The sequence below is a fragment of the Tasmannia lanceolata genome, unplaced genomic scaffold, assembly GCF_043159265.1.
Source record: "Tasmannia lanceolata isolate RefF3 unplaced genomic scaffold, GAP_Taslan_0.1 ptg000037l, whole genome shotgun sequence".
Taxonomy (NCBI): Eukaryota; Viridiplantae; Streptophyta; class Magnoliopsida; order Canellales; family Winteraceae; genus Tasmannia; species Tasmannia lanceolata.
The window spans coordinates 62,691,814-62,709,886 of NW_027518714.1; the positions used below are offsets into that span (position 1 = coordinate 62,691,814).

The 18,073-nt window shown below is 38.1% G+C and overlaps 1 protein-coding gene across 1 annotated transcript; it reads right to left on the bottom strand.

Annotated features, from left to right (window-relative positions):
- Positions 1-417: 417 nt before the first annotated feature.
- LOC143860028 (ribonuclease TUDOR 1-like) lies at positions 418-17,400 on the bottom strand. The gene is made up of 17 exons (XM_077370532.1): positions 17,175-17,400; positions 16,214-16,378; positions 12,944-13,018; positions 12,709-12,822; positions 12,494-12,598; positions 11,772-11,978; positions 11,433-11,648; positions 11,239-11,346; positions 7,163-7,333; positions 6,865-7,062; positions 6,414-6,782; positions 6,095-6,325; positions 5,826-6,014; positions 5,671-5,748; positions 5,374-5,568; positions 1,482-1,859; positions 418-841 (listed from the first exon to the last, which is right to left on the bottom strand). Exons 2-17 carry the CDS (start codon positions 16,361-16,363, stop codon positions 650-652), a joined length of 2,976 nt encoding a protein of 991 aa, XP_077226647.1. The 5' UTR covers positions 16,364-16,378; positions 17,175-17,400; the 3' UTR covers positions 418-649.
- Positions 17,401-18,073: the final 673 nt, after the last annotated feature.

The following is an 18,073-nucleotide window of genomic DNA, read 5'->3' on the forward strand; positions in this document are numbered from 1 at the left end:
TCTCTCTCTCTCTCCACCAAACTCTATACTGGAAATGACATCCCTACTTTTTCCTCTACTCTCCGAGAAGATTACCGCAAAACCAAACACTACTTGCCACTCTTCCACTATTCACCAAGTGCAAATTCGACATCTTCTATGCTTGTCTACTCCCTTTTGACTTCTTATTCCACTACTCTCCAAGCCACCCCAGAGCAACCAAACAGGGTTGTTCATCAAGGGGGCTAAAAGCCAATTTCGTGGCCCTTTTGCTAGCGTCCATCACAAAAGGCATTCCGCACTGAAAAATGAGCCTCTGGCCGCTCTGACATGCGACAGACCATGTGTGAAATGCCTTTTGCGATGGAAGGTAGCAAATCTCCTAAAATGTAAACAAAAATAGCAAATATTGAAAAATCAATGCAATACTATCAACACTGAAACTACAAGAGTATTCCCTCCAGTCTCTGAAAAGAGACGGCCGGATATGAGATTAGCCTTATTCAGAGATGTACCAACAAATGTTCTTCAAGGTTAAAAAAAAAAGGGGAAAAAGATAAAAAGAAAATAAATAAAAATAACTCTCCCTGCACGTTTCTACTGCCTCAGTTTCTCATTTTAAATATTCGGTAACTTAACTCTTTAACTTACCTCTGGTCTGGAGTTACATTTACCGGCGACCGCCACCGGCTTTCCTTACGGGCGGAGCCGAGTCCTCCTCATCAGACTGGATATCCCCATACTGCCACATCTTCAGCCTCTCTCGCTTTGCTTTAGCTTGATGTTCTTCCAAGTTATCAAGTGCCGACTGTCTTTCCTTGGTGTCCCACCTCTTCCTTCTTTCTAATCTAGCAAGTCCCTCCTGTAATAGAAAGAGCTTTAGAGTACTGAAACAAGCTAAAGTGCATAGCTACCACAGATTCTCATGAGATGATTGAAATACCAACATTCAAGCACTTATAATTTGGAAATCGGTCCACTTATAATTTTTTAGTTCAATGTGGGAAACTGAATGAAGATCTCTGATCAAGTTTAATCATCTACACCCAAAACTCTTTACACAAAAGAAGAGAAAAAGGGGAAAAGTTCGCCGACAAATGGTTTGACTCAATCAATTTTTATCATATGGCGGGTTTTAAACATTTTGATCGAGACCAGTTCCTAAAATTAGAAGAGCTTTTACAGACTGGAGAATTGAGTTTCTGAAAACTGCAATTCCTGATATTTTCCAAATGTTGGACATAATTGGACCAGCTTATGAGAAATCACAGCACTCATTTCTAATGTTAAAAAACTAGCTGTTTCATACAGAACACAGATACAATGACTAGGTTTGGCTGGGCTCCGAGAACATTACCCGAATTCCAATTTATAAAAAGAATAAAAGTAGCAATTTTTACATTCACCCAGCCAAGCCTTACAGAGAAATCTGAGCAGAATGCAAGTTTTAAACAAATATAAAAGAAAATAATTAGAGGAAAGAGATCGAAATATGCCCAAACCTGCAGCATGGCAGCGTTGATACTGGAACCAGCTTCCACATCGACAAGAGTTACAACAAGGACTGTCCCAGTTCCTTGTCCTTTCACTTTTCCTCCTGAAGTGTCTCTTTCTTCCACCATAGCCCTGATCTCTTTCGCACTGTTTAGTGCATGCTCACACAGATACTCTGCTGCTTCCTGACCAAAATCCTCCTCTAAACTCGGAACTTTTATGTACGCAAGGCTGCATAGCTGGGCAAGGCCTGGAGTAGCAGCGACAGAGGGATCAAGAGGCCGTAATTGACTATATTGTACAGTTTCTTGGTTGCCATAATCGATATAGAAGACTTCAAACTTGTCCATCGGAGACTCAACAGCTCCTCGCGGTGCATTGACAATCTTCAATTGAATAAGAATTTCAGTAACAGTAACACAAAATTGAAGTGACAACCAATATTTTCAGATTCAGCCAATTTTTTTTGACATATATCAGGGTAGGCATTCGTCCCCTTTCTGATGAGTTAAAATTAGTTCAACAGCAATTTTTTGAAATATTTTAAAATCACTGTAAAATAGATTAACAAATTAAAGCTAACAGCAAAAAAACTAATAAACTACATGAACAGTGAGGCTATCTGAAATTTTCAAATCAACCAAGAAACCATTCCTTGCAATAATAAGTTAATAACTAAAAGGAATAAACTAAAAAGAATTCACTTTAAAGTGCCATCCTATAACAAACTTATTGGGCCCTACTTTTGTCTCGTTTTACATAATCAAATTCATTGCTCCAAATGACAACCATAAGTCCCACCCAATGCCATTGAGAACACCTTTGATCGGATAGCCTAGGCCCTTTGATCCATCAACACAACACCTTTTGATCAGAAAGCCTATGCCCTTGATCCATTAAGCCTCATTTAGGGTTCCGCTAAGAAAAGCTAAACTGTTGATTTTTTAGTCCATATTATGCATGGGATGTCCGCTCAGGAAAGGACCAAGACTGGTGTAATCCATGATCCTATGACTAGGCTTTTATGTCATTGCTATGAAGGGTATCTCCTTTTCTATTTATTAGGATTTATATTGAATTTTTATTGCATTTTGGAAAGCCTTGATATAGGGGATGCCCACATCAATCTATGGCCCGTTACCCAGCCCACTACCTATCACTTAATCCTTTAAAATTCTCTTATATCATATTGGCCAATACCATGGCTCTGAATCCTTTTTCTTTTACCCTATTGGCTAAATTTTGGGCTCACCGCTTTAACCACTACCCCCCAAAAAAATTGACCTCCCTCCCTCCCTCTACTTCCACCACATTTCTCCCTATCCTTCCCCTTTCGCATATCATTCTCACCCCTCCTTTCTCTCTCTCACCCCTACCCCCGCCGGTTGGGTACATAAGCCACCCCTTCTACTCCTATATTTTTCTTTTAATGATCTTGATTTCTTTCATGATCATGATCTCTTTCTTGATATTGTTTCCATAGTTTCAAAACTCCTCCATGTCATTGTTGGCTCCCTCGAGTCGACTCCATTTTACCTTGGCCGCGTTCTTGTCTGAGTCCACGTAATCAACCGAGTACTTGACTGCATCATGCCGAGTCGACTAGGATTTGCTTTGGCAGCATTTTGGCTGGCATCCGCGCTTTGAAACAGTGATTGATTCTCTATTCTTCTCTTTCTATATACCTTGTCTGCGATCAGCCACTCTTTCCATCTATCCGGGTGCCCCCCACCCACCACACACCTCTCTGACATCACATGCAGCGGATGATCAAGGAACGAAAGCTCGGCACACGCCCTCCTAGGTATTGATTCCATATTTCTTTTACTTTCCACAACCACTTTGCCCCACCCTCACCCTTTGAATCTTCCCCTTTCTTTTGTACATAGCAAACAATTTTCCCATTAGTTTTTTATACACTGATTTACCTAATCAGACCTACCATTGTCACCCCTCACCCTTTGAATCTTCCCCTTTCTTTTGTACATAGTCAACAATTTTCCCATTAGTTTTTTATACCCTGATTTACCTAATCAGACCTACCCTTGTCACCCATACAACCTTATCCCAGATGTTTTCATCACCCCTTAATTCTTCACCCTTTTAGCATTGTTTGACCCTTATTAAGCATTTTATTTCAGATCCGGTTTTCTAGGACAGATTGGACTGAGATCCTTTATTCGATAGATAGCTATTTTTTATTTCGAAAATTATTATGCGGAATCTGATTTGGAAGAATTTAGTTACTTTGATGGTTGAATTCTTAAGCTTAGCAGTTTTTTTTCTGAAAATCCTTATTGTAAATATGCGCATGCTGATTTGGGAATGCATGTTACTGTTTTATTGAATTAGAACCATATTGTGGAAATTATTGTGTAGAACCTGATTTGGAAGAATTTAGTTACTTTGATGGTTGAATTCTTAAGCTTAGCAGTTTTTTTTTCTGAAAATCCTTATTGTATGTGACTGACTATTTATGATATGTGTATGGATTTAGGAATGCATGTTACTGTTTTATTGAATTAGAACCATATTATGCTCCTAAATTCCCATAAAGTAACTTGGAACCTATAGGTTTGCACCGAAAGACCATGTGGGCTGCCTCATAATGTTCTAAAAGATTAACAATCTTGATTTCACAAGCATGCCCCACCTATCCCCTCTTCCCATACAGGTCCCAAAAAATGGCATTTATACCATTGATAGCAAAAGTGACTTCCTGTGTAGTCATATCCTCTGAAGCATTTCACAAGAGTGGATAAATGAATACTTTTTATGAACTTGTAGGAATCAGTACATTGTGTTTAGGCTTATTCTTCTTCAGTTAGTATGATTATCAACGAGAAAAACAAAGTTCACCAACCTCTAAGAATTCTGAAGGGTTCTAGAAGATCTCATACAAGTTCGTTCTTCCAAAAATGGTTCATAGATATGCAAAGATTGCAATTGAGAATAATGCGTCAGTTAATTAAATTGCATACCGAAAAACAAAAACTCTTTTTTTTCCAAGGCTTCTAGAAAGAAAAAGAAACATGACAATCCCATCAGGCATTTAATAGGAAAGAAAAGGTATCAGAATGTAGCTTTCCAAAGGTTAAGACATGAACTGAATGTAATATAAAAATGCTCTGCTGAGAAGAATTTATAGACGTTATATAACGTGTTAGCATTCAGTTTCCTTCTCCTTACCCACCAAAAAAGCATACAGTTTCCTTCTATTATATCTATGAATTGAGATATTGAGGACCTTTTGTGCAATTTGTTTTTCATTTACCCAATACTTCAGCTACTGAAGATTATAGGGAAGTTTCAAAGATTGACGATGTTGTGGAAACTCGTTTTCTTATAAGGTTTGCAGAAAGAAAACAGAAAAGAAAGAAAAATTGTGATTCCATCAAGTACTTAACAGAAATATAGTCTTCATGAAAAATTTCTAAAGGATTCCTTAGCCGACCCCAACTAGTTTGGTACAAAGGCTTAGTTGAGTTGAGTTGACTTAACAGAAATATAGTATCAGAATGTGGATTTCCAAAGCTTTAGACATGAATTGAACATAAAGGTGCCCTCATGATAAGCCTTTATCAATGATAATAAAGTGTAAATATTCAATTTCTTTTTATTTTTTAAAATAAATATGAACAAAACTCCAGGAAATACGAGAAAAAAACTGAGGATTGGAAAATTTTAGAAAGCAATTTGACATAAAAATATTGGTTACAACTCCTAACTTATGTTCATAGAAAAATAAGGGAGATATTTTTGGTAAAATACAATTGGATCACTACGCACAAATATGATAGTTACTGATGTAATGCACAGTATTGTCATTTCTAGTGTAGTGAAGAATGAAAAAAAATGCTATAATTATGAACGTGGACAAGCAAGGTCGGTAAGTACTACCATAGCTCTATTCCAGGAATTATCCACACTGAACTGAGCAAGGACGATATCTCCCTTCTTTGGATTAAAAGCACCAATAACAGGAGCTTCTTTGAGGTTCAATGAAGCAAGCTGCTGCTGAATAGAGGCTACTTTCTGATCACCAACTGTTTGGATGTAGAACTTACCACCACCCAGTATTTCAGTAACCACAACCTGAAATGAAGATCGGAAAAAAAATTATTTAACAAAGTTATTTAACTAACTAGAACAACATACAAACGAAAGGGGTTTAAATGAACCAATGCCATAAAGCACCTTAAGAACTTCCTTCTGTTTTGTTTCAGCTACTGAACCATTACCAACTTCTTGTCCTTCAACATAGTTCTCCCATATCTACAGCAAAGATAATATAGGTAAGAAAACTGTAAGAAGCAAAATGGTTTTACATCATTTGAAACTATTTTACTTACTTTCAATTTCTGCTTTTTTGCAGACTGCTCAGCATGCACAAGGAGGTGAGCATCAGGGATCCTGTCTGCACCAAAAGCAGTTTGAAACTTTGCCAATCCAGCTTCCAAAAGAGAGACAGCCATGTTGGTCTTTGACTCCCATAACGATCCCAAGAAAGTTCCAGTTCTGTCAACTGTTTCTACTTCTATCTGGGTAAAAAAAAAACAGAAAATGAGTAAGTATATATAAAAAGCTCCAAGGAGGATTAACAGTGAGAGAACAACAGTACCTCTACATCCCTCTGCAATATCTTCCTTCTCATGAAAGCAATCGCTTCATCGGAGAACGGCTCATCACGGCCAGGGCATCTAACACCAGAAAATGAGAAGGCAATGCTGCAAGTTTCCTTAGGAATCAGCAATTTAAACCGATGACCACTGAGGACGTACTCCACAATAGCGGGTAGCCTTCTACTCCGTTGCAAAAAGGGCAAGAAATCTTTGGCTTTTTTAGCTGATGCCTGATATAGTTTCATTAAAGATATGGTCAATTAAACAAAAGCAAATGTATTCATTAAAGGATTCAAGAAAAATGGCACCACTTCTGACCGTGAGCAGGTCGGTTATGTGCATCACAGGAGGGTCCTTGGCAGAATGCATTCCTTTCTTTCCATTGCTGGCACGGGACTCGGCAGCGAGCAACGCATCATAATAATTTGACCGCTCCTCAAAATCTCGGTGTCTGATAACGGTACCAAAGCCACGCGCAATAACCAGTTCAGCAATATTTACTCCCGCTGGTTGGCTGCCTGAAGAAGTTGGAGCAGGTGCAGCATCGTCACCCTCAACCTTGGATGGTGACACCAGGAAGACTGATCCAAAATCCATGACCCTAGAATCTGATGAGCCACCTGTGGGTACTGCAGTGGGACCATCAACCATGCCGACCTTTCTAGAATATTCCATCGAAACATTTACCTGAAATATGCAAAACATTATTACACAAATTTGTCACCAACCAATCTAAGTAGAGTCTTCATGTCGAGATTGGATACCATACTTGGCGGCCAATAAGGCGTGTCCGCAGGAAATCCCTAGCTTCTCTGGCATAAGGAGCAGGTTTTTCATCTCTACGAGGATTGCCTATTTTAGGAGACCGGATACTAGAGAGATTGACTCGACGTTCAGCTAATGGGCTTCCAAAAGGGACAGCGTCATCTGCAACAATAATGCAGTCCCCACTAACAACCTCCACCACCTGGATAAAGGCACGAGCATGCAAAGGAGCAGAATAAGTATTAGAGGAATAAGACGAGGGATCTTCTTTTCAAAATCATTGCTTGGAACAAAACACGTACCTTTCCTGTGAAATTTTGGTCATGAATTGCTTTCGAATTTGTAGCTGGGGGAACATAGTTCGTCCACATTTTCAACCTATCCTTCTTAGCTTGAAGTTCAGCAGCCTTTAACCGCCTTTTGGCATCCTCCTCCATCATGTTTGCACTCCATTCTACAAATTTAGCCAAACCCTACATAGAAAGAAGAAATCCATTTTAGCATGATTCTATGGAAACTCCTAGGCCGCATGCTAACAAGTTAGAACTTTTGAGATTTGGTTAAAAATGAAAAAGCCAAAAAGGCTTTGGAGAAAACCCATGCAAAGTATAAGCTCCAATTTAATATGACAAGTTTAACACATTCATAACATGATTATTGATTAGTCAAAGTTGAAGCCGGCTCTCGATGCTATTAACAAAATGAAAACTAAGGGCTGAAAAAAAAAAAACAGGGGGAAACAACAAACAAATATAACTTCCAAAGAAGAAGCAAAAGGAATGCAAAAGAGAGAATGCATTATAAACATGAAAATAAATAATAGCTTAAGCAGATTTTGATCATGGCAGTCAGCATAAGCTTCATTTTAAATCGAAAGGCTTCATAGTTGGACCTGCAAGTTGAAAACGCTCTCATCGGTCCAGTTATTGGACGGAGCAAGTTGCAGTGGAACTGATATCAGTAAGAAATTGTATTTTTCACAAGCAAGAATTTTTTGAAAACATGCATATGAAGTGGTAGAGAAACTCCCCCCCACACCAAGGCATAGCCGACCTTTAAGCAACATATCACATGACCTCCATGACTTCACCTATCACTATCAACACAAAAGGCATGGAAGAAGCAATTGTTAATTTCCAAAGGTGTATCCCGGTGTTTTGTTGATCTATGCCATGTATCCCGGTGTCTGGCTGTGAAATACAGGTGGTGTCGGCAACTATGACCAATAATGTTGTGAATTTTTCTGGCTAAGTTGAAGTGCCAAAAACAAAAGGAAAAGAAAAATTGAAAAACCTATCACCGTAATTGAGTGTAAACCTCGCTGCTTAATTTGATTTTTCCATTTATACAAAATCTCGGTGTATTTTGTGTCAGGTCCAGTAGGAAAACTTGTAAGGCATCCATAATAGAAGCTCAATTTTACGATAGAGAAGATTTTAAGCCAAGAACCATACATGCATTTCTCTAAGGATAATCTAGGTATATTAGCACCATGGTTTTAAATTTCGTCAAAAATCTGAAGAAACCGAAACCGAAATTTCGAATTTCCAGATTTCAGCCGAAATTTTGAGAAATTCAATTTTTTTTTAAATTAGAATTTTTCAGAAATAATAAAATATTGCTTTTTTGTACCAGATTTCGGACAAAAGTTCATGATTTCAACCGAAATTTTGGTTTCGGAAACCGAAACTGAAATTTAAATCCATGATTACCACTACATAAAATATTTCCAATGAGGGGCATACATGTTTTGGGAAAGGGTGAGATGACAAGTTTTGTTTTTCATTCATTCATTTTGTGAACTAAATAGAACAAATCAGTTTGACAAGGAATCCTCGTTGGTTTTCATTACAAACAATGAAGAAGTTCTATACAGGCCATTTGGACTTCACTTTAAATTTCAACTGAAACCGACACAAAATGACCGAAATGTTTCCGTTTCAATCCCCACCAAAAGGGCGGCCCAGTGCACGAGGCTCCCGCTATTGCGGGGTCTGGGGAGGGCTAGATGTACTCAGCCTTACCCCTGCTTTGCAGAGAGGCTGTTTCTGTGACTCGAACCCGTAACCACCAAGTCACAATGGAGCAACCTTACCGTTGCGCCAATGCTCGCCCTCTTCAATCCCCACCAAACGATACCAAAATCGAAAAGCATGCCATTCCAAAACCATTAGTGTATTGGTGATATACCATATCAGTATGTGTTATATAGTTAAATTTATATGAATCATATCAAATGTGGTGTATGTGTTCTCAACTCAATTCAATTAAGCCTTTGTCCCAAAATAGTTGGGGTCAGCTGGTGTATGTATTATGTACAAATATTTATGGATGGTTGTATTACTTATGTAGTAGTATCAACTGTGTACTTGTGCTTATTCTAGCATTTCCTAAAGTTATACCTTGAAATTCTATCATCTACATATGGTTTTCCATAAGTTTTCATGATGTTACAGATTTTCCATCGAAATTCCAAACCAAACCTGAAATGTTTTCATTTCAATGGCGACCGAAACCGAAATTTAAAACCTTGAAATCAACTGACTTTTGTTTAATAAATGAGCTAATACTCACTGAAGCACACTGAGGTTCCTGAAGCTGTCCACGGAAATGAAGGGGATCAGAATGTGAATAGATTTGAAGGGTAGGTATATCATGGTTAGTTCAACATGAGAACATAGTGTCTTTTTGTACAGATCAGTGATGAAGAATGATACTTTCCATACATGAAAATACCATTCATATCTTGACCCTAGGTGGGTAGCGTGAGGCATGTGGGGCTGGGCTGGATAATCTAAAATGACAGTATGTCTGACAAGTCACACTACATCAACAGATATCATAGGCAAGTATGCCTGACAAGTCACACTATAAATCGACGGAAACTGCACAGTGCATCTTCTTTGTAGGACTTCCAAGAGGTACTTTTCAACAATTGAAGAAACACTGAATAAATAACTTATGTTTCATTTTAAGGTTCCTCATTTTTTCTGCCGGTGGTAGCATTTAGGCCAATTTCAAATAAAATGCTTTGTGCCATGGAAATTATTCTTGCAAAAATAAAGTAATAATAAGGCATCAATTGACAAACAAATAGGTTTAAAAGCGCAGTTATACCACGGTTACTGCTATATAATACATAGTGTTTTTTCGGTATGATTTGACAGGTCACGAATCAAAGCTGACATTTTCCATAGATAATGGTGATAATACAGTTTCATTGAATAAGCATTGAAAATAAATTACATCGCATTTTAAGGATGCTCTTTTGTTACCCACGATGGCATTGGGTCTAATTTCTGCATCTCCGTTCCAGTAGTTCAAAATAAAGGACTTTGTGCTCCTTGAAATTATTTTTGCTAAAATAAAGTATTTATAAGTAAGCAAAGTGCAATGTTCACTTATTAGAGATGGAAACATCAATATGGTTGGTTATGCAAAGTATCCTAATTCTGAAATTTGATTGTTGAAAAAAATTGCAAAGTATTGTCTTTCAATTCAAAATGTTTCAATTTTATGAAGCTCCCTGCTTACAGAAACTGTATGAGAATATATGCAACTTGCAACTTTATACCAAGAGCTAGGGAACATAAACTACAATGAGAGAGAGAGAGAGAGAAGATATGTCTTTCAATGTAGTTCTAGAAATTGTTGTAGGCTAATGATGTAGAGAAATTATATGGTCCCCAAGCGTAAAGTCCGGTGTGGCCGGTACGTCAAAAGTACTGCACTTGATATTTGATCCAACAGCAGCCTCTTAAAAAGTGTGCTGATGTTGGATCAAATATCAAAGGCCATACCGCCCACACTGGACTTGACGCTCGGGCACCATATAAAAACTCAATGATGTATATCCCCAAGCATAATATCAAGCCTATTTCTTACTACAAATATTTTATTTGGGGTATTTGCAGTGCATGTAACTTCGAGAAAGCAAAAAAATTGTGATTATAAATCCATATTTTAATGTCAATTGAAGAAACATTTTTCAAAATGGAGGGATCAAAACTTAATTATTACACAATATACCCTAAAGAAGCTAGCTAGCAACTAAGTTTGGAGATTATAAGCAATAATTTTTTTGTAAAAGCCTGAACCAGTTGCCATTAAAAAAAAGCCTGTACGACTCTGTCTTTAGGCTTCCCTATGCCAATTATTTCTGAATTAATCCATTATAAAATAGAGGAAACCAAGAAATGCAATATACAATTTCTACGAGCTCCAATGCCATAGTATACACTAAAGAAGCTAGTAACTGATCTTGGAGATTATCACCAACAAACTTCTATGGAAAGGCCTGTACGGCTGTACCAGCTGCATTTAGGCTTCCCAATGCAATTATTTCTGAATTAATGCATTATAAAATAGAGAAACATACATTTTCTACAAGATCCAATGCCAGGTCCTTTGCTGAATCGCCTTCTGGATAATACACCGAACCAATCAGATTGCTGAATTTGTCTACACCCTCTAGTACAATTCGGACCTGCCAGTTTCACCCAAGAAGCCAAGGATCAATAATGGAGAATCAGATACACAAGAAAAAATATCTGAAAATAGAGCCCCACTCACCTCTCTATTTAAAACGCGGATCTCTGTAAAGTGTTTAGCTTCCCTTCCGAATGGATCTGGTGAAACTTCAGTAGATGATGCACTGGAGGCCGCAAGTCTTTGTGCCGATGTTAGTGCAGGTCGAGTTTCAGTAGAAACTTCTCCATTTGCGTCTTCGGAGGTTATTTCAGGCTCCACAATTGTTTCTACTGTGGCCCTTCTTCCCATGGATTGGGCCTAATTTTAAGCATGTGAATCTTTTATCAATATAAAATAAAACAGCATGACAACTGATAAATCTTGACAAAACCCAACATAGGGCATACAAAGAGAATTTTAATAATCACATTGATGCCTTACCTGCACTCCTGCGACAAAAACTTGTACAAATTGGAAGTCTGGGAGCAGGTAGACTCGAACAGTGCTGCCATCACGGACCTGCTCAACAATGCCTTGCATTGGACTGCCTTTATTTGCAGCTAAGAGGCCCATTGCATCCAAATTACTAGGATCCCCAATGGCAGAAGGAGGTAAATCTCTAACAGACGCCTCGGAAGCCCCAGGAGTCTGCGTGTAAAACATTCATGTGGACACATAACACATTTAGTGAGTCACAATCCCAAACATTTGATTCAGCATTAAATTTTCCGATGAATTTTTGAAAAAATGTAAGCTCTAACGGATGGGGACCTTGTAACCCACTTTTTGAAGAGAGCCTCATTGAATCCTATTTGTGATGTACATAATACCCAGTACGCAAACATGCAAGGATACATTACATGTACCCCAACCTGCCAAGAAAGTGGTGGCTCCAACTTGTTGGTGCCATCAGCATGCTTTGTAAGATGGGAATACCCCTAGAAAATTTAAAAAGGATGGAATCCATTAATGGGCAAAGCCCATGAATGACCACCAGCCTTTTCAAAAATGAAAGGAGAATTAAAGGTCGTCTGTTTTTATTTTATTTTTATTTTTTTTGAAGAGTAATTAAAGGTTGTCTGTTAAGATGAGATAAGGGTTTGAAAATAGTTTTTCTAATTTGCAGCCATTAAAAAAAGCATGGATAGAAAATGCACACTAGCCTTGCTCCAACGGCCTAAACCTTGCTGCTTAGCTTGCTCTTCAAGACGTTGCAGTTCTGACAAGAAAGGGCTTGCTTCTCCTTTCTGTTGACCCTGCTCTCTAACCTGCATGAATAATACTCACTCAATCACAACAAATTCAAATTCAGGTCTTGTATTGGTAGGAAGGAAATGAGGTGTTGTAATTCTGTAACTTGCATATAAACAAGTGTTACCTTCGCCCAGCCTTCGGCAACAACTAGAAGTGCAACATTTTTCTCACCAAGAAAAACTGAACCGAATTCTCTCCCTATGGATGGTACAGTGTAATCTACTCTGAAGATGACCTCCTATACTAGTCAATAAACATCATATGAATTAGATAAAAGAATAATCCTGGAAAGACACCACACAAAGACTGGAATTTTGCCTTTTCAAAAAAAAAGACCGGAATCTTCAATCAAAAAGCACCTTTCCTATGCATAACTTCCTTAAATACTCCCTGCTATCCCACGCAAATGGTTCATCAACACCACCTCGGCGGGCCTACACATGAAACAGTAATTGAAGAAAAAGGACAGTCGTTTAATAAATAAATAAATCGTAGGGTTAAGCAATTATAAGTCTAAAACAAACGTGTGACAATCAAACAACAGTGCATTCGTCAATCTAATCTAATTCTCTTAGTCTCCAATATGGAGTGAGAAAGAGACCAACAAGATACAATGAATATAATATTGGAAGAATAGTTTGTTTAGGAATTTAGGTTTAAGGGAGCGGAGATAATAATAAACATTAGTTAAATAAGAGTTAATAATAAAATACGAGATAATGATAAAGGAAGAGGTAAAAATTATATTCGATATTAAAGAGTATTTCACTTAACACGGTACAAAAACATGTCGACACACCAACATTAAGTCTAACACTTCTATCAGTAAGTTTACACGTGTCAAAATGAGTGTCGATGTGTGTCGACCCGTGTGTCAATGTTGACATGTGTGTTAGCAGTAAATTCAAAGTGTCAGCTAAATCATAGCAAAACATAGTTTCACGCAATTGAGAAACAGACATGTCATAAGTGACAGATTTAATTTAGCAATGGGAAATGGCATATTCGACATGTTTTCCTCCTTGGGACAGCCCCTTGTAGCGTAAAGGTAGTCATAAATACACGAGAGGAGGATGTCCAAGGGAAGAAAAGGGGGCGAATATATCACTTCCCATTAGCGATATGCCAGGTTTGACGAATTAAAACCATGTTAGGTCAAACTTTGTGAAATCTAAGTGTGGAAATGAAGCAAAAAGTGTCTCAAAATTGGGAACCGCCTCCTCCTAACCTCCTAAAGTTTAACTTTGATGGATCGAGTTTCGGTGATCCGGGGGGGGGGGGGGGGGGGGGGGGGGTCGGTCTTAAGGAATGATCATGGGGAAGTAGTTTGGGCCTTCGGGGGCCTCCATTGGGGAGGTGGATTCATCGGAGGCCGAGGTTCGCGCAGCAGATCAGGGATTAAAACTATTGGCTGTGAATAGAGTAGATAATGTGATAATAGAAGGAGACTCTTTGGATGTTATTTAGTTAAATGGGTCACAAAATAACCCATGGAGATTTGATAGATTCTTTGATGAAATGTTCGATTGGATGAAGCCATTATCTCTTCAATTTAAGCATGTTCACCTCTCGGCTAACGAAGTGACTGATAAGCTTGCTAGAGATGGAGTTTCGAAAGAGACTTTGGCAGTGTTCGATTCTCTCCCTCCGTGATGTTCTCTAGCTAATCTTTGTATTTTCTTTATTTTTGTTGCTTGCTTATCCATGTACCTTGATCATCTCGGTCTTTTTTTGCAATGCAATTGGCCATCATTAAAAAAAAAATGCATGTATTTTTACCAGCACCTAGTGGCTTGCCCTGCATCTTCCAAGGTAGCTAAAGTGTGGACATTCTAGGCACCTCCAAGAGTTAGCATCTTTGCTTGGGCGACCTTGTTAGAAAGGATTCAAACTACTGATTTCTTGAGAAAAAGAAAATCTCTCATCATAGGCAATTGTGCCTTATGTATCGAAGATGGGGAATCAGTAGAGCATTTGTTCTTGCATTGCAAAACTGCCAGGGAAGTTTGGGGAAAGTTATTATGTAAGTTCGGGATAGAGTGGGTGTTTCCATCCACTCTCATGGACCTTTTTCAAGGTTGGTCTCTCGCCCCATGGAAGAAATAAGGTAAAATTCTATGGGCACATGTCCCTAGTAGCTACCTTGTGGGTTCTTTGGAAGGAAAGGAATGCAAGAATTTTCAAAGGAGAGTCAAAGTGTCCTTCCTTCCTCTTCATTAAAGCAATTGCCTTAACAATTGCGTGGGCAAGGTTCTTCCTAGTTTCAAATTTGTCTCCGCTTATGATTTATGGGAAGAATGGAAAGAAGTCTGCTCTAGCGTGGAGATAAAACAAAAGGTGGTGCAGGAGTGGGTGCCTCCTCCTTCGGGCTTCCTTAAGCTGAACTTTAATGGTTCAAGTTTGGGAAATCCTAGTCCAGCCGGTATTGGAAGTGTCCTTAGAAACGATATTGGGGAGGTAATTTGGGGCTTCGCAAGGCCTATTGGAGTAGCGGATGCATCGGAAGCAGAAGGTCGGGTAGCCCACCGAGGTATAAAATTATTGGAGCAGAATCAAATGGCTTCCTTGGCAGTTGAAAGAGACTCTCTGAATGTTATACGGTGGCTAAAAGGAGCGCAAAAGCATCCTTGCAGATTTGATAGGTTTTTTGATGAGTTGTTTGATTGGATTGGTTAATCGCTTATAGTTTTTCAGCATGTTAGACGTTATGCTAACTCTATAGCGGTTAGTCTTGCGAGGGATGGAGTATCCAAAGATGTTCTTGCATTATTTGATGCCCTACCCTTGATTTATGTTTTTGAGGGGAGCTAGGGGCTTTCCTTTTTATTCATATTTTGTACTTTGACCATCTCGGTCTCCTTTTCTTTAATAAACTTTTGTCTATCATTCAAAAAAATGCATGTATTTTGCATATTACAAGGACTCTTGAGATATAAAGCAGCTTCCCTTAATTGAAGACACGGTAATATTTAATTGAAGACACGGTAATATTTTGTTTCAAAACTAGCAAGGGTTTATAAAAAAATGCAAAAGAAAAAAGAAAGAAGGGAACTTGTTCCATTTCAAAAAAAAAGAAAGAAGGGAACTTGTGTGTAGAAGAACTATGACGTTTTTTTTTCCTGAACGACTTGAAGAACTATAGCTTCAAAAAAGAAAATTTTGAAGAATTAAAACTAAATTAGGTTAGAATTCAATTGTAACAAATGTGTGTAATCCAAATAATCAAATGAAACAAAGAAAAAGCAAATGTATGTTTTCTACCTAGTGCAAGGACTTTTTAGATATAAAGCAACTTCTTTAATTGAAGACATGATAACCTCCTGATTCAAAAATAGCAATAGTTTATAAAAAATGCTGAAGAAAAGAAAGAAACTTGCGTAAAAATCATATTCATGTGTAATGGAAAAAAGATGGTCCCAAATTGTCAAAAACACGAATTCCTCCACAAAATCCAAATGTGTGCTCCTATGTTACAAATATCTTAGTATTGAGAGAAACAAAAAATTAACATGAACATTTTTTTTTTGAATAGTAATTAACATGAACATATTAAACTGGTAAAAACATGAACTTGAAGATAAATTCTTAGAAAGGACCATGGATGACCAGCATGCCACGCAAGAACATACCAATCTAGGAGCAATAAGAGACGACAAGGTGATCATCTTCTCTGGTGGGATCTCCGCCTTTGTGCTCGCCATGATCACCAAGCAATCACCTGAAGGAACAGCCTTCACTTTTCCTTTCAACCATCCTGTGACTGCAGCTTGCGAGGCCATGTCAACTGCTAAAACCTGCATCAATGGAACACCCTCAAATAAAACAAGGGGACGCAAAATATCTCCACAACAGAATTATTTGGGTTTTCCTATTTCCAACACTTCAGTCCCCATAGCTCAAAAGAACACACATAGTCGCCAAGAATTCGATCAAAACATGATATTTAGTACTCGAAACAAAAGGGTAATCAAGACAGAAAAACAGCACAACTTAGAAACCTTATATAAACTTGTTTTAGAAATAGATTCAATCAAAGATGTCCTATCAACACGGAAATACTGTCTAATTTAAAAACTATAATCTCAATCCAGCTGCATGCAATCTATGAACACAAACAGAGAGTAAAAATCATTTTTTTCTTGATTCTAAACAATCAGTAAGCAGCATGGTTGTGATTCGACAATCAAAATCCGAAAAGCGCAGCAAAGACGTAAGTTTCTCAAAATATCATCTAACAATCGCCAAAAAAAATATCAAATACAAGTATTAATATCCAGATCCATTAAAAACAAAACATCAGAAGAATCGCATGAAATATCCATCATATCCTACCAGATCCAAGCCTCCTAACAACGATTTACAGTATATAATGGAATCACCTGATCCTCAACAACGGATTCAATTTCAGAAAAAATATCAAATAAAAGGCATCGAAAGCAAGCAGCAAAAGGCCGAGTACATTCAACTAAACAAAAGACACAGATTTTATGATGATCGCAACAAGAGAAGCTAAGGAAAAGAAAATATTTGCATGAAGAGAACAGATCTGAGCAGGTTTTCGAGAGAAAAACAGATCTGAGAACGACTTACCTCGATCTGCTAGCAGCAGTGTTCTCTAGATCGATCGGAGAAAATCAAAACGAAAGAGGTTCGATCTCGATCGCTTGAATCTCCCTCTCTCTCGCTCTCTCGACCCCTTCGCCTGCAAAATCGATGAGAGGAAGAAAAAGAGAAGAGAAGTGATTTATATAGAGAAAAAATCTCTATATTGGAGAACGGCTCGTGGAAGGGAGGTGGAGGCTCTAAAGAATGAATCTGAGAGAAGTGGAGAACGATTTGAGGGAAAACAAAGAAAGTTCACGGATAAGATTTGCCCCCCATAAAAGTACAGAATTACTAAACTGCCAGGACTTCTATTTCCTGATCGAAAAAGCTAAAACTGAAAAACGGTAGCGAAAAAAGATACGCCCTAGTTTTGGCATGAATTTACCCGAACTGTACACACCAACTTTGAGGACGAAAGGGAAAGCCAAAATTACTAAAATACCCCTGCAGTAAATAATAATAACAAAACTAAATTACCGCCAGAATGATTGTACAAGCTATCCCATCTCGGTTATGGATCTCGCCAAATGGACGGCCCAGATCATGTTGAGGTCGTGGGGATGGGCATAGTGTCTCATATTAGGTGCACCTTACAGCAACTGTATCTAGTGTTCAAAGCTTCATGTCCAAATTAAGTTGGTTGAAACTTCTAAAACTAGTTGTTCGAGGATCTTCGGATACAATCAAAATTGGCCCTTATTTACTGATATGATTATTTAAAGTCGATTTTAATTTTCAAATAGGAAATTGCAGCCACTTTGAAAGCCATTCATTTTAATATGTTAGATCATTACTTGCATATAAGATTATAGGCAAATTATGAGTGCTTGCTCAGAGAAATGTGTAGCTTAGATAGGAAGCCCTCCCCTCCATAATTTGTAGTG

Bases quoted from the DNA above. Each gene is read 5' to 3' on its own strand.
- LOC143860028 (XM_077370532.1), bottom strand. From the start codon at position 16,363: ATGGCCTCGCAAGCTGCAGTCACAGGATGGTTGAAAGGAAAAGTGAAG. The intron at 7,063-7,162 runs GTACGTGTTTTG...GCCTTTATCCAG, and splicing joins ACCAAAATTTCACAGGAAAG to GTGGTGGAGGTTGTTAGTGG. The intron at 5,749-5,825 runs GTAAGTAAAATA...TCTTTGCTGTAG, and splicing joins CAAAAAAGCAGAAATTGAAA to ATATGGGAGAACTATGTTGA.